Source organism: Vicugna pacos, chromosome 16 (genome assembly GCF_048564905.1).
Source record: "Vicugna pacos chromosome 16, VicPac4, whole genome shotgun sequence".
NCBI classification, from domain to species: domain Eukaryota; kingdom Metazoa; phylum Chordata; class Mammalia; order Artiodactyla; family Camelidae; genus Vicugna; species Vicugna pacos.
Window position 1 is genome coordinate 59,488,397 of NC_133002.1, and position 22,001 is coordinate 59,510,397.

The window sequence follows — 22,001 nt, forward strand, 5'->3', positions numbered from 1 at the left end:
CTGAGGTACAGAGAGGTTAAGTTACTTGCTCAGGGTCACACAGCGAGTCTGGGTTGGAATAGGATCCTAGCCCCAGGATTCTGAAGCCTCTGGCTCCTGTGTTACCCCAGGTGCAGGGAGAACTAGGCAGGGTTTCAAGCAGGGGAATGACATGATCAATTTGTTTTAAACAGGCTTCTTGGGAGGGGTGGGGGACAGCAGTTATGGTGATGGCTTGGATTCGGGGAGCTGTGGAGGTGGGAGGCAAAGCGACTGCCTGCAGGTGTACTGGATTCGAATTGATAGGACTGTGGGATGGATGATTGGATTTGGGGTGATGGGAAGGGCGGGACCAAGGCTGGGCCTGGGATGTCTAGCTGGAAGAACCGGATGCCCGGAGATGCCATTAGGCTGGGGAGATGGGCTTGGAGGGTGGGTTCAGTTTGGGTGCATGTTCAATGTGAGGCATCCAGACCTCACTGGGGCGGGGGCCACAGATACCCTTGGGCAGGGGGCCTGGCACCGTGGGACGTCTCTGCTGAGTCACGATGGACTCAAGGGGAAGGTCAGGTTGGCGCTGGTATGTGAATCTGGACAGAGGCTGGCACTTGATGCCCAGGGGATGGACAGAGTCACTGGGGAGTGTGTCCAGCTGGGGACCGGGCCTGGGTCTGTAGGTGGAAGAACCAGCAAGTGGCCGAGAACCGCTCAGCAGAGTCAGAGAAGGGCCACCACCAGAGGCCTTGCAGAAGCCGAGGGAAAAGGACATCTGGGGAAAGGAAAAGCTGGGTGGTTGGAGGCTCCATCCCTGCAAGTTGGGGTGGCCCCTGTGTGCTCTTCTCTGCAGCGGACCGGCCGCTCCGTCTGATCGGAACCCTGAGTCCAGAGAGGCACCCCGGCTTCACGCCGCAGTGTGGGCGCTGCGGGGAGATGGGCCCTGCCCACTTCTCAGGGACTTGCGTGCCCCTGCCCCTGGCCAGCCTCTCCCCTGGGGCTACGTTTCAGGGATGATGGATGTGTGTCCCGAGGGTGGCCAGGCAGCTGTCCACACACGCTGCTTTTTTCTGGGGGTGAGCCTGAGGGAGACGGGTGCGTGTCTGTCTGGAGACTGCTTGGACAGGCCGGCCATCCATCTCCATCCTCACTTCAGAGAGCGTTTGAAGTCGCGGGTGGTGCCCTCGGAAGCCTCAGGGTGTGCTGGAAGGTTTCACAGGCCTGCTTTGGCTCATCCGCTCGGCCAAGTGCTCCCTCTGCCAAATGCTCCCTCTGCCAAGTCCTCCCGGGGGAGAGCGGGGCGGGGCGGGGGCTGGAGGTTGCGTGGGGCGGGGACCAGTGGGGTCTTTCTGGCGACCTGCAGGGTTCTGAGCAGCCCTGCAGGCAGGTAGGCAAAGTCCAGGTGGGCTGTCTGCAGAGCCGACCTGGAGGGAGCCGTGAGAGGGGTCTTGCGGGCTCCCACTGCATCCTGACCCCCGCCCTTCTGAGCAGGAGGAAGCGGAGGTGGCGAGAGAATATGATGCAGCGCCAGCTCTCCCACCTCGCATCGGCCCAGAGCCGGAGCTGCCAGTGGATAGGCAACGTGATTCAAAATGGTCCAGAGCTGCTGGCCCTTCCCTCCCCACCACCCCCAACCTTTCTGGACCCTCCAGCCAGTCATATGAGGTGTCTTCCATCCTTAAGGGGTCATGGGTCAGGCTTCCAGTTCTGGTCCAGGATTCACCCCTCCCTGCTTGGCCCCCTCCCTGGCCCTGCCTTCAGCTGCTGCCCCTCTGCCTGCCTGAAGCCACCTGGGGCCAGGGGAGGTCTTAGCCTCGCTGAGCCCAAGCAGATCTGCACAGGAGAAGGGAATTGCTTGGTATCTTTGGGGGATAGGCTCGCTTCCTACATAGCTCCTGGCAGGGGGACGCCCAGTTGCACCCCAGAGACCCCGTCTCATTTTGTTATTTTAAATGATTTCATCAGTTGTGGGAGGTGGAGCCCCCATCACACCCAGCCTCTGTCCGGATTTTACCAGCGAGCTCTGGTGTGCATCTGCTGACAGTCCTCTGATAGAGAGGGGGCTGGGGGCGAGGAGGCTCTGCCCACCCTCCCCCCTTAGGGGAACATCCCTGATAAGAGGAAATTCCACCCTGTGACAAATGGCCAGTTTCCACTCATCCTCGGGGGAGGATCTTTTCTTTCTCTTTTTAAACTTTGCAAACATTTGCCAAGAGCTAACGGAATCTCTGTGGTCGGCCACTTCGGACTTGGTGGGCGGGCTGGCCTGGCCGGGGGCTGGATTCTGGGTTTGCTTTGGGGTAGGGACCCATCATGATGCTGGAAGGTTCCCTGGAGTGGGAGGTGGCTCCAGGGCACATTCCCTGCTCCTGCTCCTGCAAGGCGAGTGGGCGGTGGAACACGGAATAAAAGCTACATCCCTTGACACAGGAAGTCAGAGGCCTCGTCCCTGGCCTTCCCTGAGGCGTCCGTTCTGCCTGCAGCTTTTTAGGAAGTGAATAGCACGGCGTGCAGGTTGGAGCCTGCTCCAACCCAAGACTGATGTCTCAATAGGCCGCCGAGCCCGGGTGAGGAACTGGGCTGGAGGAGGAGGAGGAGGAGGTGGCGGGCTGGAAAAGAAAGAACAGAAGGGGGCCTCTTCCAGGAGGGGAGGGGCGGTGGGCTGCGAGCTGGACGCCATCCAGATTAGCCTCTACCGACTGGGGCCGATTGGAACTGTGCTGGCAGAAACGGAGGGCTTCTTGAGATTCCTTCCCGGACAATAGAGGAGAGGTTTGCTTTAAAGGGTTTGGCGAGCGAAAAGGACAGGCAGGAGAAGTGGGGGACCTCCTCTCCCCCGACTTTGGGGCGCCTCGGGCCCCTGAGAGAATAGAGTCGGGCCTGGACGGGCGCCGCTCCTGCCGCGTCCCCTCCTGGGCCCTGCAAGGGGCGCGGGGTCGTGGGAACTCTTCCGCCCAGCCCTCTCCTTGCACAGAAACTGTAAAACTGCAATTTCGTTTTGGGTCTCCTCTTGGGAAAGGGCCAGAGCTCCAGCAGGGGGTGAGGGGGAGAAAGATTCAGCCCCTCGCATTGCGAGGCCCGCGCCTTTGTGCTGGATGTGTAAGCCGGCTTTCAGGCCAGAGGGCAGAGGCTCAGATTTCTGGCCTCCTGGTTCCTGATCAGGCCAGGGGAGATGCTTCCTGCCCTGTACAAAGTGTGAAGTGTAATTCGATTTGGAATTACTTATCGAATTAGGCGAACCCTGTGCGCTTTTAAAATTCATGACTCGATCCCTGCGCCCGCACACATTTGCAAAATTCAGTCGTTTATATTCAGTGTTTCCATCTTTAGAAGGGAACAGGAAGTTCCCCCATGACATTTATGGGGAGTTTGTAGTGGCTTGAGCAGGTCAGCGGGGACAGAAGGAAAAGCGGAATCTGGTAAACGGGAAAAGATGCCAAAAGATGCCGCTTCAAAGCCCTGCATCGAAGGAGGCCCCGTATCTCCCCGCCCACCCCTGCCCCCTCGCAGCTTTCCCCTTGGGCTCAGGGATGGAGACCAGCTGCTCAGAACCTTTGCTCTTTTTCTTTTCCCGCCCTTGATCTTTTTTTTTTTTTTTTTGTAAACTTCCTCACTGGGTTCCTTGCCTATAAGGGGTGACTGTGAATCTTCCTGGAAGTTCTGGCTAATAAATATTTGAATAAATGAACTTCATGTTCTTGTGTGCCACCACTGTTTTCATTCAGACTGATCTCAAGCCTATAGTGTCTTCTGTTTGTTTATTACTATGTAGTAGGCGCTCAATAAATATTTGTTGAATAAATCGTTATAGTCCTGGTCCACTAGGACCCCAGGATCTTTTTCTACTGTTATTGTTTGTAGCCATTTTAAAAAATTGAAATATAGTTGATGTACAATGTTATATAAGTTACAGGTGTATAATATATAGTGATTCACAATTGTTAAAGGTTATACTCCATTTATAGTTATTACAAAACATTGGCTGTATTCCCTGTGTTGTACAATATATCCTTGTACTTCTTTTATTGTATTTTTTGGGAGGGGATAATTAGGTTTATATATTTATTCGTTTGTTTTTAATGGAGGTACTGGGGATGGAACCCAGGGCCTCGTGCATGCTAAGCACAAACTCTCCCACTGAGCTACACCCTCCCCGCCGTCTTGTAGCTTACTTTATACGTCATAGTTTGTACCTCTTAATCCCCTACTTCTACAGTGCCCCTCTCCCCACTGGTAACCACTAGTTTGTTATCTAGATCTGTGAGTCTACTTCTTTTTGTTGCATTCACTACTTTGTTGTGTTCTTCATATTCCACACATGAGTGATATAGTACAGTCTTTGTCTTTCTCTGTCTGACTTACTTCACTTAGCATAATACCCTCCAAATCCATCCGTGTTGCTGCGAATGGCAAAATTTCATTCTTTTTATGGTTGAGTAACATTCCACTGTGCGTGTATGTGCGTGCACGCGCGCATGTGTGAGTAATCACATCTTCTTTATTCACTCACCTGTTGGTGGACACTTAGGTTGTTTCTGTATCTTGGTGGTTATAACTAATGCTGCTCTGAGCATTGGGGTGCACGTATCTTTTTGAATTAGTGTTCTTATTTTTTTTGGATATATACCCAGGAGTGGAATTGCTGGGTCATATTAGTTCTACGTGTAGCTTTTTGAGAAACCTCCATACTGTTTTCCACAGCGGCTGCGCCAATTTACATTCTCACCAACAGGGCACAAGGGTTCCCTTCTCTCCACATCCTCGCCAACGCTGGTTATCTGTATTCTTTTTGATGATGACCATTCTGACAAGTGCGAGGTGATGTCTCACGGTGGTTTTGATTTGTTTTCTTTGATGGTTGGCGATGCTGAGCATCTTTTCATGTGCCTGTTGGCCATCTGCATTTCCTCTTTGGAAAAAGTCTGTTTGGGTCTTCTGCACATTTTTCAATCAAGTTTTTTTTTTTTAATGTTGAGTTGTATGAGCTGTTTATATCTGTTAGACATTAGTTCCTTATCTGTCATATTATTTGCAAATATTTTCTCCTATTCAGGAGATGATATTTTTGTTTTGCCAGTGGTTTCCTTGGTCCTTTGGTGCAAAAGCTTTTAGGTTTAATTAGGTCTCATTTGTTTATTTTTGCTTTTATTTCCCTTGCTTTAGGAGATGGATCCAAAAAATACTGCTACCATTTATGTCAAACAGTGTCTGCCTATGTTTTCCTCTAGGAGTTTTATGGTTTCCGGTCTTACATTTAGGCCTTTAATCCATTTTGTGTTTATTTTTGCATATGATGTGAGAGAATGTTCTAATTTCATTCTTTTACATGTAGCTGTCCAGTTTTCCCAGCATCATTTATGTAAGAGACTGTCTTTACTCCATTATATATTCTTCTCCCCTCTGTCTTAGCTTAATTGACCATAAACCTATAGGTTTATTTCTGAGCTCTCTCTCCTCTGTTGCATTGATCCATGTGTCTGTTTTTGTTTCAGTACCATACCATTTTGATCACTGTAGCTTTGTAGTATAGTCTGAAGTGATACCTCCAGCTCTGTTCTTCTTTCTCAAGATCGTTCTTAGAGCCATTTCTTTAACATCTTTTTCCAGAGCAGTTTCTTCTCTGAGGTCTGCCTGCCTCTGTACGCGTCTGGCGTCCAGGCCCACTGCTGTCCTGTTCTGTCCTTGGCCCGCCTTTCCTGAGCTGGTCAACAGCAGCACCTCCCTGTGCTGGACCTCTTCTACCAGCGTGGGGAGTCATCTTTGAGGCCCCTGTGGATTCTGTCGATCCTTCCTGGGGCCTCATGGGGGGGTGGTTTAGAGTGAGGATGGGCATTTTGATATCTGCTTGGCGTCGATGCGTCTAGAAGCTTTGACTGGGCCACCAGGTGTACAGGGCCTCTGGGGTGCCAGGGTTTGCCTTCCTCAGTACCAGTATCCTGGGGGACCTGTAAACAATCCTGAGAGAGCCCTGGAATCTGGGCCCCTCAACTTGTGGCCCAGCTTGGCCTATAGTCTCCTTTTCTCAGGACTTGATGGAGATTAAGATGCTAATGCAGTCAGCTGGCCTTTCCAGCTGGCTGGGTGGCATTGCCTCCTGGCAGTTCCCAGGGAGGGGCTGGAGCCCCAGCATCTGGCACTTTCTGGGTCTTTGCTGTAGGAAACCTACACTTCTTTCCCCTTTTCTTTGGTCCTGAAGGACCTGGCTTGCGAAGTCTGCCTGCCTGCCATTCACGAGCTCTGTGACCACAGTAAGTGACAAAAGCACCGTGGGCCTCAGTTTCCTCATCTGTGAAATGGGGATGCTGACAGTACCTGCCGTATATGGCGGTTGTGATGTTCCCTGAGTTGGTGCACGGAAGGCGCTTGCAGTAGCGCCTGGTGCAGAGTGAGTCCCGGCAAACACTGGCTGTCGTGATTTGTGTTTTTCATTGGTTCATTTGTTCATACGGCACACATTTAGCCATGGACTTGCCACGCGCCAAGCACGCCAAACGTGGCGGCACAGGAGTGAGCTTGATGGCCGAGGTAGCTGGCTTCGTGACTCTTACGTGGTGGGGGGACGACGTGGTCAAGGAGAACCACGTGTTGGGCACGTCGCTGATGGGTTATCACTGTGGGGGCTGATCGCAAGCAGAGCGCAGGCCCAGCGAGAGAGCGGTGAGGCCGGAGGGTCTGGCCACCAGGCTGGGCCCTGCAGGCCCGGGCAGCCCCCTTGGAGGCAGGAGGGAAGGAAGAGGCAGCTCTGGTCACTCTGTCCCCTCAGCATTACCTGCGCCGGGGACTTGCCCGCCTTTAAGAAGCCCCTTTGCAGGGGACCAGAAGCATTCACTGTCTGTGTCCTGGCCATGGGCCCAGGCGCTTGGGTGTTGGGGGTCTGGGTGGGTGGATGTCCCCTTGGCCTGCCGTGCAGCCTTCCCCTTGGGCCCTGGGTTTGGGGGCCCCCCTGCTGTGTGTGCAGTTTCTGGTTGAAGTGAGGAGACTGTCTGACTGTGACGACCACCTGGGTGAGGCTGGGACGGGGAAGAAGGAAGGCTTCACCGAGGGGGAGGGCACTGGTGGGAGATGTGGTGGCATCCGTGTCCCCAGGCTTTATAAGCCGGGTCTGGGGGGGATCAGGGTGAGAACAGGGGCATTGCGTTGGCTTTACCCTCAGAGCTTTGTCCTGGGATGTGTCCCTGGCTGTGCCCCGGGTGCCATGTGGCCGCTCCCTCTGGCTGGCAGCAGCGTCAGGCAGGAACCCGGGGCCGTTGCCCCACAGAGCCGCCTCTGCATCTGGCAGACCAGGCTGATGCTCGGGGATGATGGAACTCGTGAGGACATTTCTGGGCCGCAGGGCAGGCAGCAGGACAAACAGGGAGGGGGCGGGCAGAGAAGGGTGGCCCCTGGGTTGCAAGCCTGCTGTGCCAAGCCCCCGCCTTGGCTGCGCTGGGGCTGCAGGGAAGTGCGAGCCCCCCGCGAGGCCAGCGTGCGCCTGTAGGGAAGCGGGGGCAGATGGGGCCGCCACCCCAGGCTGTGGGGACCAGGGCTCCCCCACCAGGAGACGGCCCGGGCTCCAAGTGGGGCTCGCCGAGGGGGCCTGCCACGGGTTCCTCTGGCTGGCCTGCCAGTCCCAGACGTCCCGGACGCCGGGACTGCTGGCGTGGCCTGACGGCACGGGGCGGGCACAGAGACCCCAGGCCTGCGTGCGGGCACCTGGGCCCCGGCTGTCCTCGCGCTGTAAGGCCGGCTGGCGGCCACTTGTGGCACAGTGGGCTCCTTTCAGTCCATCCCTACCAGCAGGGTCTTCCTTTCTTTCTTGACATAAGAGCTGATTGAGACAGAATTCCCGTGCTGCGCCAGTCGTCCATTTTGAGTGTGTGTCGGTGACGCTTATTCACAACATTCTGCAGCCGTCATCTTTATCCAGTTCCGGAACGTTTTTACCCAAAAGGAAACCCCGTACGCGTGACGGCCCAGCCCCTGGCAGCCACCGATGTGCCGTCTCTGTGGACTGCCAATTCTGGACGTTTCATTTAAATGGCTCATGCCATACATGGCCTTTCACATCTGGCTTATTTTGTTGAGTGTGATGTTTTCAGGGTTCGTCTGTGTTGTAGTGTGGGTGTCAGGGCTTCACTGCTTTCCTCTGTTGGTGGACCTTTTGAGATATTTCTTGAGCGGCTACTTTGTGCGGAGAGTTGAGGGTAGCGCTGAGCAAGCTGCGGCCTCCCGTTCGAGGAGCTTTCAGGGTAGGGGTGGGGAGTGCAGGGCAGGACGGAGGATCCAGGACCAGAACCCACCAGGGGGTCCCCACCCGTGAAGCGCGCAGCGGGGAGCTGCACGTGAGCTTTGACAGGATGGCCGTGTCACCTGTTGTCCAGCCTTTCCGAGAATCAGCTGGGTTCTATTACTAATTAGGCTGGATACCCAGAAAAATTGAAAGCAGGAACTCAGACAGACAAGTTTACACCCGTGTTCAGAGTAGCATTATTCATAATAGTCAAAAGGTGGAAACCACTTAAGTGTCCATTGATAGATGGATAAACAAGGAAATATGTTTCAGACATAAAAAGGACTAAAGTTGTTACACAGGCTGCGACAAGGATGGACCTGGAGGACGTGCTGCTCAGTGAAAGAAGCCGGACACAGGACCCCACGTGCGTGAGGCCCCTGGGGTCAGCACGCTCGCAGAGGCGGCGGGCAGAGCAGAGGCTTTGGGGGCGGGGTGGGGGGGATTCGTGCTTAACGCGCACGGAGCTCCTGTTTAGGACGATGAGAACATCTGGAGACGGACAGTGGTGATGGTTCCATACCGTTGTGACTGTTCTTAATGACACCGAATCGATCACGTAACATGATCAGAATGGTCAAGATTGTGTGTCGTGTCCCCAGTAAAGAAAATGATTAGGCTGGAAGGAAGGCAGAAACCAGTGTGTGAGATCACCCCCAGCCTGTGTGGTCACCTGGGCTATCCTTCCCCAGAGGAGGGTGGTGGGGTGCTGGGCAGCAATGTCACCTGGGCCTGGGAGCCTGAGGAGAGAGTGGCTGACCAGGTAGAGGAGGGGTGAGGCTGCCCCAGGGGTCACACCCCCACAGCAGACCTAGCACTCCCTCCTCAGGGTGTGACTCTGGGAAGGAGGGGGTATGGCACCCCGTCCTTGTATCCCCTTTTCCCAAGGGATTCACAAATAGGAGCAGTGAAAAGTAGCAGCAGGGGCTGCTGTGTGACCTTGGATAAGTTACTTAACTTCTCTGAGCCACGTTTTTCGCTTCTAAAGAGTGGGGCTCCCTCTTGCTCTGTTCGCCTGACAAGGAGGTAGTGAGAGTCATCTTGGATGTAAATGTGAAACCTCTTAATTTTTCTGTTAAGAACGTCCCTTTCCTATTAATAGCATTGGATTGTGTTCTTTTTTGGGGATGGAGGTGACAGATGGGAAAGAGAGGGAGGCCCCAGCCGCAGGCAAAGGTCACTAGGGAAGATGGATTGGACCCCCTGTCCAAGGGGAGCCCCCCAAGACCCCACGCCTTCACTACTATTCGTTGAGTGTCCCTGGTGGGCTCTGGGGGCCCAGTGGGATCCATACATGTCCTTGCCATCCTCACTGGAGCTCACGGTCTCTGGGGAGGGGCACACGGATATTAATCAAGTATCACAGATGTCCATGTGAACTCACAGGGTTGATTACATTCGGTGACGGTCTCTTGTTGGCCAGACCGCTTCCAGTGCATTTCTGAAACAAATCAGTCTCCCCGTTTGTAAAACAAGTCAGCTGGACCAGGATTCTCTGCTGTCCAGTCTCATTGACATTTGCCATGTGTAGCTCTTTAAACTGAAATTCAATAAAGGAAAAAATTCAGTTCCTTAGTGGGACTAACTACATTTCAAGTGCTCAAAAGTCACATGGGAAAACAGCTGATGGTTCCTCGAAAATTAAAAATACCACTACCGCTCGAGCCAGCAGTCCCACTTCTGGGTTTGTACCCAAAGGAGATGAAGGCAGGGTCTGAAGGAGGTATTTGTACACCCATACTCACAGCAGCACTGTTCACAAGAGTTAAAACACGGAAGCAACCCAAGTGTCCATCGACGGGTGAATGGATAAGCAAAATATGGTCCCGCCACGTTCTGGAATATTACTCAGCCTCGAAAAAGAAGGGACCGCTGACACACGCTACATGGCTGAACCTTGACGGCATGATGCTCAGTGAAGCAAGCCAGTCACAAAAGGACAACTACTGATGATCCCATCCATACTGGGTGCCCAGGGTAGTTAAATTCGTAGAGACAGAAAGTGGAATGGGGGAGAGGGGAGCTAGTGCTTGCTGGGGACAGTTGCGGGTTTGCGAGATGAGCTGTGGAGACTGATTGCACAAAAGCGTGAATGTACTTGATGCAACTGAACTGCATGCTTAAAAGTGGATTAAGATGGTACATTCTGTGTTATGTAATGTGTAATATTAGAATTAATACTGGCCCACATTTTTTTAAGTCACACGTGGCTGCTGTACTGAACAGTGCTGGAGTTGCTGGTCTCCACCGTCCCTTCCAGCTGTCCGGGGCCCCCGGGGGTCCTGCAGGGGTTCACAGAAAGTGTCTTCGGGCCAGTTTGCCTGCAGGCCATCCGGGTGGGCGGAGTTGAGGCTGCTGACCCGGGGGGCCCCCCAGAGGGGGTCCTTGCAGGAATGGACCCTCACCCGTGCAGAAAGCCAGGCTCTTCCCTCAGCAGGAGGGAAGGCGCTTGTCAGGTTTTTATGATTATTTCTCAAGCGGGGCCCTGGTGGGCAGGATGTTTGCTTTGGTTCCAGTTTCTGCGGTGGATGTTGGTGCCTGTGGAGGGGCCGGCCGGGGCCTCCCTCGACCCACTGCTCCCAGGGCCCGTGGAGGGAAATGAGGGGGTTCAGCGGGCGGCCCCCCACCCCCACCCCCACCCCAGGCTGCTCCAGGAGCGGGGGAGGGGTGGAGGGAGATGTGGGGGTGGGGCGGGGGCTGGCCCAGCCCTGGGCAGAACGGCTCCCAGACCCGCAGACAGATGGAAGCAATTTTCGGTCACGTGGGGCAGGGCTGAACTGCTTGCCCCGAAAGACAAGGCCCCTTGTCTGTCTCCAGGAAGCAGCCTTGAAGCCACACGTTAAGGCCAGATGCAGCTCTGGTCTTTGTTTATTTAAAGATGCTGGAGCCTCGGGGAGAGTGTTTCTGAAAAGGGATGGGGAGGAGCCCCCATACGTTGGTTGACTGGGGGTCCCTGCCTCCTGGGCCCTTTGTCTCTTCCCAGCCTGGGGTGGGGGTGGGGAGGTACGGTGGACCCGAGGCCCCAAGTATCAGCCTGTTTTTCTTAGGAGAGATGTGGGGACCCCTGGCAACCCCTGGCGTTTTCATATGCATTATCTTCTTTGCTCGATGCCTCACTCTCTCAAGTGGGAATGGCTGTGCTTTGTGAAGGCTGAGGAGATGGGGAAGTTAGTGGCCGACTTGAGGATAAACCGCCGCCCCCAAGTTTCTGGGATATGTGAGCTCATGGTCCCTGCCATCTGTGCTCTGGTCCTGGCCTGAGCCTGGGTGTGGGAGGGGAGGATGCTGGTCCTGATCCCAGCTTCCCTGAAGACAGACGTGGCTGCAGAGGTGTCACCTGGGGCCCAGGTAGAGTCCTGTTACTTCCCCAGGACCACAGCTGATCTGACAGCCCTGCGGTGACCTTCTGGCCCGGCGACCTGTGCCCTGCTGCTTCCTGGGGCAGGGGCAGGAGGGGTTGGGCAGGCTACTTGCCCACCCTGGCCTCCTGGGCCCTCGTGCGGAGCACGGCGCCCAGGGAACCACCAGCCCCTCCCCGAGGGCTGGCGTGAGGGGCTGGCAGGAGGGGCTGAGGGGCCGGGGAGCGGGGAGGCGTCAGGACGTGCTGTGTGGTCCCTTCCCTTGAGCTCAGGACGCCCCAGGAGGAGAGACTGTGATCCTCCCTGGGAGGTAGGATGGAGCCGAAATCGAAATCCTTCTTAGTGGATGGAGGGGGTGGGAAGAGCCTGGACCCGCAGGGGCAGGAAAGGGGAGCTGGGAGGCCAGCGGAGGGAAGCGCGATCTGGGCGGGTGTCGCGTCTGGGGCTCCCTGGGACATGGCCGATGTGCTCCAGCCGGACCCTTGTGGGGAACCCGCACCGTCCTGAGCGCCCTGACCGGCCCTGCTGGGCTGGTGCACCTCAGGTCCCCGCTGTCCGCCTTCTGGGTGTCCCCCACCCCCCAGGCATCCGACGGGGGCATGTGGACTCTTGAGGGCAGCAGGGGAGGAAAGGAGGAAGGTTCCAAGCAGACAGAAAGCTTGAGTTATTTTGAGCAGCTCAACCCCATCTGCCCCTCCGCAGACCTGAGAGCAAAACCTCCTCCCGGCCTGTGGGCGTGGGGCCCGCAGGTGCTGGGTCCCCAGAGAGAAGACGGCCCCCTGGATCTGGTCCATCGTGGGAGGCAGAGGCAGTGCTGCCCAGGGGCCCGCTCCTTCCTGCCATCTCTCAGGAAAAGCTGGGCCCAGAGGAGCGTGGAACGCCCCCACCCCCCAGCCCTCCTGCCGCCCCAGGGCTATGGGCAGGTCCCTGGGACTGAGCCCTGGGACGTGGGCTCCTTCTGTCCTTCCTTCAGAAGGCTGTCCTCCTCTGTCCTGGCTTGTGGGGACAACACTGGCTATTTGACCCCAAGGGCCTGGTGGTGGCAGGGGTGGTGATCTGAGTCTGGAGTGAGGCTCTGTCCCAGCAGGACAGCCCGGGACACGGGGCTGGGATGTCTTGGGCAACCGAGCCGCAGTTTCCCTACCTGAAGACGTGGGGGCTTAGCAGACGCCCGGCACCCTCTGATGCACCTGCTCCCCTGTCTGCAGCCACCGAGGCAGCTCCCGGCAGCATTGGCGACATGGCTGACACCCCCAGAGATGTGGGGCTCAAGCAGGCGCCCGCGCCGCGGACCGAGAAGGCCCCGGTGGACTTCGGCTATGTGGGGATCGACTCCATCCTGGAGCAGATGCGCAGGAAGGCCATGAAGCAGGGCTTCGAGTTCAACATCATGGTGGTCGGTGAGTCCCCCGCCCCCACCACGCAGGGAGCCGTGCAGGGCCGGCCACACACGCTCCGGGCCCAGATTTCTCTTAAAAAGTGAAGGGGACAGACCTGGCCCGCAGGACAGATTGCGAGTGGCGTTGTGTGTGCACATGTGTGCCCGCCGGGGGGTCCTGCCCTCCATCAGCTCCTCCCAGGGGCCTCTGCCCGTCACATTAAGATCCCCTGAGACAGCTTGGGGAGGCTCAGCCCCGGGCCGGGCAGGGGTGCTCTGCCCAGAGGCCTCCACCTTCTGCTTTAGCTTCTGCTGAAGCGTCCCCCTCGCTACGGCTCGAGCGCTGGGGTGCTGACCCCCCAACTCAGCAGGCCCGGCTGGAGGTCCTTGGAGGCCGGTGGGGGGAAGGTTAGCCCAGGGGTGGGGGCCGTCTGGGGGCACAGTGGGCAGCCCTTGTTCTCAGAGATCCTCAGGTCCTGTTCAGTCCTCGCAGGAACCTCGTGAAGGGGGCACCCCATTTTACCGACAGAAATGAGGTTCAGAGAGGGCACGATGGGGTCAGTCGGTTCTGTGCCCCCTCCCTCCCTCCCACAGCAGTGTCCCCACCGCAGATGCGGCTGGGATGGAAGGGCGCCTGTTTGGGGCTCCACAGACCAGGGTGGGATCCCCACGTTGCCCCCACTAAGCTGTGTGACTTCCCTGGGACTTCTGTCAGCCTCAGTTTCCTCATCCGTAAGATGGGGTAATCTGACCCCAAGGGGCCAGGAGGGGCCAGTGGGAGAGCAGGTTCGGCCTCTGGATGGTCCCAGGGTGGGGGTCTCTGTAGGGCTTTCCCTTCAAACCTCACATGGATCTCAGTGTGTCTGCCAGCCAAGAGCAGATCTGCACAGGGGTCCAGCCCCCCATTCTGCCTCCCTCACATTGTTCTGCATCTTGACCCCTCCCCGGCACCCCAGGACCCTGTCTGGAGCAGTTTCACAACCTCTGTGGCCAGCAGACGAGGGATCCGTGTCCTCTACCACAACACACCACGAGAGCTCGGCCACCACCCGGCCTCCCGGCCTCCCCCCGACCCCGACCCCGAGCCCCTCGGAGGCATCGCTGCATTGCGGGCCCGTGAACTGCCCTCTCTGGAAGGCCCGGCTGACCGACCCCGTTCTCTCCCCAGGGCAGAGCGGCTTGGGAAAGTCCACCTTGATCAATACCCTCTTCAAATCTAAGATCAGCCGGAAGTCGGTGCAGCCCACCTCGGAGGAGCGCATCCCTAAGACTATTGAGATCAAGTCCATCACACACGGTGAGCGCCGGGTGGGGGCGGGGGGGGGGTCCATCACACACAGTGAGTGCTGGGCGGGGTGGGGGCGGGGGCGGGGGGGGGCTGGGCACCAAGTCAGGCAACCCAGGTCCCCTGAGCTGGGGGACTTGTGGGAGACCTTTGGGCATGTTGAGACTCGGGGTGAGGGTTCAGGGATGCTCGCCAGGACCCCTGTAGGCCCTGGTCAGACTGAGCTCCCTGGAGACAGCTGACTTTTCCGCCAAAAATCATGGGCAGGGGGCACCCAGGACAAGTGTCGTGAGGCCTACCTGACTTCACTGCTGCAGGCTGTCATCTCCCTGACATCATTGCTGGCCACCCCGGTGCCCCAGCGGGGCCTCTCTGGGGCCGGGTGGGGCCGGCAGCCTGGCCCGGGTGTGTGTGAGGGCCCTGAGTCCCCCGCTGAGCTCGGCGGGGGCTGTGATTCTGTGCAGATATTGAGGAGAAGGGCGTCCGCATGAAGCTGACGGTCATCGACACGCCGGGGTTCGGGGACCACATCAACAACGAGAACTGGTGAGGGGCTCGGGGCCCCGCCTCCGGGCGGAGGACACGTGCGTCGGGCTGGGACTCGGGGGTCGGGGGCCCGCGGGCGAGGACAGGCCGCGGGGGCCCCGCGTGCCGGCTGACCCAGGCCCGCTCCGCAGCTGGCAGCCCATCATGAAGTTCATCAACGACCAGTACGAGAAGTACCTGCAGGAGGAGGTCAACATCAACCGCAAGAAGCGCATCCCGGACACGCGCGTGCACTGCTGCCTGTACTTCATCCCCGCCACCGGCCACTCGTACGTCCCTGCACCGCGCGGCCGCACGTGTGCCCCGCCCCCCCCCCCCCCCCCGCCTCTGCGCCGCGCAGCCGTCCCCGAGCAGCGGCAAGGGGCCGGGGACGCCCCGGGGAGCAGCCCCCAGCCCCACGCAGGAGGCTCGGCCGAGTGAGCCCGAGGGTGCAGGTGTGCGTTTCTCCTTCCTCTCCCCCCACCTCGAGGCCCACAGTGCGACGGCCATCTGAGCCGGCAGCCGGCGACAGCCCTTCTCGGGTGGACCCGCTGGGGACTCGGGGAGCTCATGGACGGGAGTGCTTGGGGCTGGCCTCGTCCCCTGCGCCCTCCCGCCCAGGCTCTGTGTGTCCCAGGAGCCCTTTTCCTTTCTCTGTCCCTGGCTCGTGGCGTGGCCGGCACCAGCCCACAGCCTTGACCTTGTCAGTGTGGACCCAGCTGGGAGCCCCCGCAGGCCCCCCGAGGGCCTCCCTCAGCTCCATCCAGACTGGAGTGGGCCACCCTCCCTCGTTCCTGTCCCCATTCCCGCGTCCCTGCGGCCACACTCTCATCCGTGTCCTTCTGCTCCAGCCTCAGGCCCTTGGACATCGAGTTCATGAAGCGCCTGAGCAAAGTGGTCAACATCGTCCCGGTCATTGCCAAGGCCGACACGCTGACCCTGGAGGAGAGGGTCTACTTCAAACAGCGGGTGAGGCTCCACCTCGCCCGGCCCCCAGCCCCACAGTGGGAACAAGTCTGGTGGGGCTAGTCAGACACAACATGCCAGGTTTTTATTAGATGGGAGAGACGGTTCAGAAGGGATGGTCTTCACCAGGGGACAGCTGGCCACTTCCTTCTCCACTGCTGTCCCACTTTGGGCTGCTGTCTGAGTAGGAGGGGAACCCCGGCCCCCATAGGACCTCTGCCTCGGTGGGCATGAGTGAGGAGGGCCCTCAGTCTATCTCTAAAGCTCTGCCCTCCCCACGCGGGCCTCTGCCCACAAACCCACTCCAGGGAGTTTCCCAGCTTGCTTAGGGGAGGGTGGTCCCCTGGCAATGGGAGTGTCTGGAGGGAAGAGGAATGAGAGAGCGCCAAAAATTGCACATGGGTGTGAGTCTGTGTTCAGGGCAAAAATGACAGCTGCCCACTAGGACGCTGTCAACTGAACGCCATCCGTGTCGGGTAATGCAAGGGGCAGGGACAGCTTAGCATAAGCAGGTGCACCCGTGCAGGTCGGGAGCTGCAGGGAGAGGGTTTTCAGACAGAGCTCAGGACGGGGAGGACTCGGCAAGCTTGAGCTATTTTCCTGGGGGTGTGATGTGCTGGAAGGGGAGGACAGGGAGATTCCCGGGACAGTGGCCTGGGCCCTTGGGCAGCTGCAGGGCTCTCCCGGCAGGCAGGTCTGCGGCTGCCCCTCCTCCGTTCGGGAGACAGAAACACTGCAGAGTATCCGGGCAAGAGCCCACCCTTAACCCCAAGCCTGGGGCCACTCACTTTATGGAGGCCCTGGCATGGGCACATCCTCGTGGGCCGGTGCAGCTTGCTGTGTGGATGGTGCCCACATCTCTCCCCTCCGGACCCCCAGATCACCGCGGACCTGCTGTCCAATGGCATCGACGTGTACCCCCAGAAGGAGTTTGATGAGGACTCGGAGGACCGGATGGTGAACGAGAAATTCCGAGTAAGTGAACCGGCCAAGATGCTATCCCCAGAGGCCCCTAGGTCCCTGCTCAAGGACGTGGGTGGAGATCTTCCTGTCCTATCCGGGGGTTCTGGGGAAACGGGTGAGATGGCCTTGAGCCATGAGAATGTACTCTCTGGGCTGGGAGGGGTCAGAGCCAGAGTGTCCGTAGGTGGCCCTCAGGGCTGGGGCCCCTGACTCCTCCCAGGGGCCCAGGGAGTGGGCTGGCCTTTGCACAAACACGTGACCCATGCCACCTGCCCCTCCCCCAGGAGATGATCCCATTCGCCGTGGTGGGCAGTGACCACGAGTACCAAGTGAATGGGAAGAGGATCCTGGGAAGGAAAACCAAATGGGGCACCATCGAAGGTAATCACCGAGCTGGAGCCTGGGGCCCCCAGACGGGCCAGGAAAATAGCCGCTCCTGCTGGCTGAGAGCCGCACGCCGAGGCCTGAGCTGGCGCTCTCGGGACCTCCTCCGGTGCATTGCCCACCCAGCCACGGGGAGGAGTCCCAGGGTTCCCACTCCATGGGGGTGAAATGAGGGGCCAAGTGGCTTGTCCGGGACCCTTAGCCATTAGCCAGCGGAGCTGTGCCTCCACTCCGATCTCCTGTGGGCAGGGAAATATCCCGTGGCGGAGAGAGTAGGATGGGCACTGCCGGGTTCTAGGTTCCGGTGCTGGGGTTTCACAGCCATGCTGTGTGACCCTGGACAAGTCACCCCACCTCTCTGAGCCTAGGAAAGGACTGGGCTGTAGCTCTGTCCAGCTGAGAACTGGATACCCTCAACAGAAGTTCCCAGGACCCCCGCATCTGAGGGTCGCGAGACTGCTGTAACAAACCAGCACGGACTGGGTGGTTTAGAACAATTTATTCTCCCAGTTCTGGGGGGTCCCGCGGGAGACTGTTCCCTGCTGCCTCCTGGTGGCTGCCTGTGTCCTTGGTGCCCCTTGGCTTGTAGACACACTGCTCTGTCTTCACTCCACGTGCCTGTGCCTTTCCCTATTAGAGCACTTGTCCTGGGCCTTCGGGCCCTCCCCCAACCCAGGATGGTCCCCTCTTGAGATCTTACCTTAATTCCACCTTCAAAGACTTTCCAAACAAGGCCCCGTTCGCAAGGACCCAGGGTTAGAAGTTGGATTAGTCTGGGGGACACCGTCCAACCCTCTGCAGGTGGCCACGACCCCCTGGGCGGGTAGACCTGGCCGTTTCTGTATCCTCCTGTCTGTCCCTCCCTCCCTCTGTGGAACAGAGGGGAATGGGCCCCTTGGTTGAAAGGCCCAGCATAGAGAAGGAGGCAGGAAATCCAGCAGTCCCTGTCAACTCCAGCTGCTGCCACCTCGTCCCACGTCCAGGTTGTCGTGACCTTGGGCATGTCCCTGTGACCTTGAGGATGCCCCTTAATCCCCCAGGGCCTCCGTTTTCACCATCCATGAAGTGGTTACTGTGGCCAAGAGTTTAGTAAAATGAGAGAATGTCTCAAAGGCCACTGGTGCTTTTGGGGCGGCAGATCCTCTAAGAAACCGATACAGTGAAAACTGCCAGGCACCAAGCACCCAGGGCGGCTCATTGTAGGGGGGCTCCTGTTACTTCTCTGTCCCACCCCGGTGACTGTTCTGGATCAGGCTTCACCCCTGGGCTCGTCCGCCTTGGCCCCGCCTCCTCCGTTTCCTGTCTTCCCAAAATCTTGCTTTTGAGGAACCTTTTTATGAAGGCGTGTTTTGGAGGGTTGGAGAACTTTGGGTGAAGAAAGGGCTCAGTGGGGACCTGGGAGGGGTGGGGGAGGGTAGCCAGGCAGCTGACACGCCTCTGCTGCCCCCTGGTGGCTAACTCGGGCTCTGCAGACAGTCCGTAAAGGAAATTGTTGAGAAACGAAGAGAGGCTGTTTTCCTGTCTCCCTCTCATCTTGTGGCCCAGATCCTGCGCCCTGAATGACGGGCTGTCTTGGCTGGGCTACTGTGCCACCTCCCTGCTAGAACAGAACCCCCTGGGCAGGAGGGCAGGAGCCGGGGTGCTCCGTGCTCCCCTTTGGGCAGTGACCCCCCCCTTTCCCTGCCCAGCATTGGCAGGGGAAGGGCAGGATCTGCACGACATTAAAGCCTCTCCTGTCTCCCCTCCTCAGTTGAGAACACCACACACTGTGAGTTTGCTTACCTGCGGGACCTCCTCATCAGGTGAGATACAGCTGGGGCTTGGTGGGGGGCCGACGGCTTGGCGGGGGGTCTCCATCGGGGTGAGAGGACGGAGGTCCTGGGCAGCGGCCTGCCTGCCCTGCCCTCTGTCTTCCTCCCCAGGAGGGCTCGGAGGACCATTTTCTAAAACACTTCCTTGGAAATGAAGCAAGAATTGAAAATCCCTTTAACTTCTCGTTGAGGAGGGTTGAGTTCTCATCACAGCAGCCCAAGCCCGTGGGACTCAGGGCCCCAGGAGGTCTCCTGTGCTGGGCGTGTGTCGGGGGCAGGGGGGATGTTCCCCGGCTCCCATCCCAGCGGCCTCTGGCCTCCTCAGTTTTCTTGAGCCCAGGCAAGGAGTGGCCCATCCTCAGCCCATTGGAGAGGGTGTCGGGGTGGGGGGCAGGGCAGGTGGACGGAGGAGGGGGCTCCCAGCTTCTCAGCCTACAGGATGGATGCTAGGGACGAAGTCAGCAGGAGGGGCTGGGCCGTTTCGCACGGCCTCCACGCTGGGGTGTGTGGCTTCCAAGAGCATCCCCACTATGCTGAGAGGCTGGCTGAGGAAGGACGCCCACCATGGGCCCTTCGGCACCCCCTTCCAAACCTCCCCTGGCGGGCCGCGGGGAAGGGAGGCTTGGACACAGGGCTGGCAGGGGTTCCCAGCACCCTCCCCCAGGCCGCCTGCCTGCTGCAAGCCACTGCCCCTTACCTGCCAGCGCACCTGGCCGTCGGCCTGGCATTTCTAGAATAGAGCAAGGACAGCCCAGCCCTGCCATGCCAGGGGCCTCGGCTCTACCCGCTCTTGAGTCTGCACCCAGCCCCTGTCCCCGGACTGGCCGCTAGGTTGACACAGAGGAAGGGGACATGTTAGAACACATGATCCTGAGAGCATCTGGGGTTGCCATGGAGATCCCTAGTCACACCTCTGCCCAGGCCTGGTCCATCTTTGTGGGGCCAAAGTGCCCCACTGGGGGACCCCCTGGGGGTGGGGGGCAGGTGGAGCGAGCAGGGCCAGCCTCCCACCCCCAGCCCGGCCCTCCTCATGACTCCCCGTGCCTCCCCAGGACGCACATGCAGAACATCAAGGACATCACCAGCAGCATCCACTTCGAGGCCTACCGCGTGAAGCGCCTGCACGAGGGCAGTGGCGCCGTGGCCAACGGCGTCCAGGACAAGGCGCCCGAAGCCCAGGAGGTGTAGGCGCCGCCTGGCCGGGACCCTGCCCCCGGGACCCTGCCCCGAGTCTTTCCGTCCCTCACCGCCCCACTTGCCCCATTTTATTTTATATAATTTTCTCCATGTGTCATCGATCTCTGCCCCTTTACACCTGCCAAGTAACAAGATGACGAGTGCCCTCTGAGTATGTTCGTGATTAGCCCGCAGACTACAGGGACCCGGGCTGGGAGCGCCTCGGAGTGGAGGCCGGCTCTCTGGCCATTGCTGAGGTCCAGGAGGGGCGGGGGGGACCACTGACTCAGTCCTGACCCTGCCTCCATCTCGGGGTGGTGCCCGCGGTGGGTGGAACCATCCTGGTGGACCTGGAGCCCCTTCCTGCCCCCGCCTCCCCACCCAGCGCTGGCCGTGACTCAGAGCCCCCTACCCGGCCCCCAAGGGGAGAGCAGTTCCCTCCACGAGACCCAGTTTGCCAACTGCTTAGATGCCGCAGGGCCCGTTGGCTGCTGCCCGCCCGCAAGCCTGTCCCGGAGCAGAAAGTGCCTTTATCTCAGCCGTCCGTGAGAGCCGGCAGACTCTCCCCAGCTGTCCCCCTGGACGGGAAGTTGGGGCACGTTGGAGAGAGGAAGGTGTGTCTTCATCTGCCCCTCATGTCCCGGGTCCCCGCCGCCCTCCCCTCCTCCCCCTGCTGGGATTTGACTGAGGAGCCAAAGGAAGGAAGCAGATGCACCCCCCCCCCCCGATTTGGGGAGGGTCCAAGCAAGCGAATCTGGCGGAGGAGCCGAGGGCGGAAGTGACGGCAGGTGCAGGAAGGAAGCGGGGGCCCTGTGAGCCGTGGCTGGGGATGCTGAGAGTGGCCCTTGTGGCCTCGGTGCCTGCCCTGCCCCACCCCGTGTGACTGGGAAAGTGTGTGTGTGTGTGTGTCTGTCTCGACATCCATTTGGCCCAAGACGCTCTGGTTAAATGAATGCCCAGTTAGCCCCTCCAGATGTACACTCAGCCCTCCTGACCCAGGCCTTGCTGATGCCGCCACCCAGGGAGGTGGGGGCCAGGCAGGCCTGACTTTTTGTTACCCACCTGCCTCGCCCACCCCCTCAGCCCAGCATGAAGACCCCAGAGGGGGAGAGGTCAGGGGTCAGGTGTGCACGGCCCACAGTGGGCTGCAGAGCTGGCTTTCATGTCCGCACAGCCCAGTCCGCCTCCTGCTCCCTCACCCCTGTCTCCGTGCGGGACAGCAGGGACCATCTGTGCCAGGCACAGCAGACTGCAGGTGCTTCCTCCTGCCCCCTGGAGAGACTGAGGGGCTGGCTCCGGCCGGGGAGGTGCCCGCCAGCCCAGGAGGAGAGCAGAGAGGAGGGATGGCTGCAGACAGACCTGGTGTGTGCGCGTGCGTGGATGCCATTGCTTTGCGTGTTTACTCCCTCCCCACCTGAGAGAGGAAGGGCCCCTTAGCGAAACAGTTTACTTGCCGACTTGCCATTTTTGCCAAAACCAAGATTTTGAAGGATGTGTCTGTCTCCAGCATCGGGGTCCGGGACGGGGGGAAGCCTCCCGGGCGGGGGTGCTCTGCCAGGCCCCTCGCCCCGGGGTCTGGCAGCTCCCGTCCTGGGACGCCTTTGCTTTCCTTCTCTGTAGCCAGATTTTGAAAACTTGTTAGTCTCACTGGGCTCTGTTCCACAGTGGCCCTTCGCTATGTGCCTCCTGAGAAATTCGTCTCTTTTTGTATAAATGACAAAGTGTTGAAAATGTATTTCCTGAAATAAATGTTCCAAATGCAGACCTGGAAGGCTCTGGAGTGGGGATTTTTTTCTTTTTTCTGACCTCGAAAGTGCTCCTTTGATGAGAGGAAAGACGGCGTGAAAGCGGCTGCTGGGGAACTGTTTAACCTCCTTCCGGAGGGAGGGGGGAGGTCTCGGGGACTCAGAAG

General features: G+C 58.8%; 1 protein-coding gene across 15 annotated transcripts in view; it reads left to right on the plus strand.

Moving 5' to 3' along the window:
• SEPTIN9 (septin 9) overlaps window positions 1-21,860 on the plus strand; it is a 151,233-nt gene extending 129,373 nt beyond the window's left edge. For 13 of the 15 annotated variants that reach the window (XM_072939667.1, XM_072939666.1, XM_072939669.1 and 10 more), the window contains 9 exons: window positions 12,810-13,001; window positions 14,148-14,276; window positions 14,729-14,810; window positions 14,942-15,079; window positions 15,641-15,758; window positions 16,635-16,730; window positions 17,003-17,099; window positions 18,853-18,904; window positions 19,966-21,860. In XM_072939667.1, the coding sequence (XP_072795768.1) occupies window positions 12,810-13,001; window positions 14,148-14,276; window positions 14,729-14,810; window positions 14,942-15,079; window positions 15,641-15,758; window positions 16,635-16,730; window positions 17,003-17,099; window positions 18,853-18,904; window positions 19,966-20,101 (1,040 nt within the window). In that variant the 3' untranslated portion in view covers window positions 20,102-21,860. Of the gene's footprint in view, window positions 1-541; window positions 560-2,397; window positions 2,541-12,809; window positions 13,002-14,147; window positions 14,277-14,728; window positions 14,811-14,941; window positions 15,080-15,640; window positions 15,759-16,634; window positions 16,731-17,002; window positions 17,100-18,852; window positions 18,905-19,965 lie in introns of those variants that run through there. The other 2 variants (XM_072939671.1, XM_072939673.1) reach the window with 2 other exon arrangements.
• Window positions 21,861-22,001: the final 141 nt, after the last annotated feature.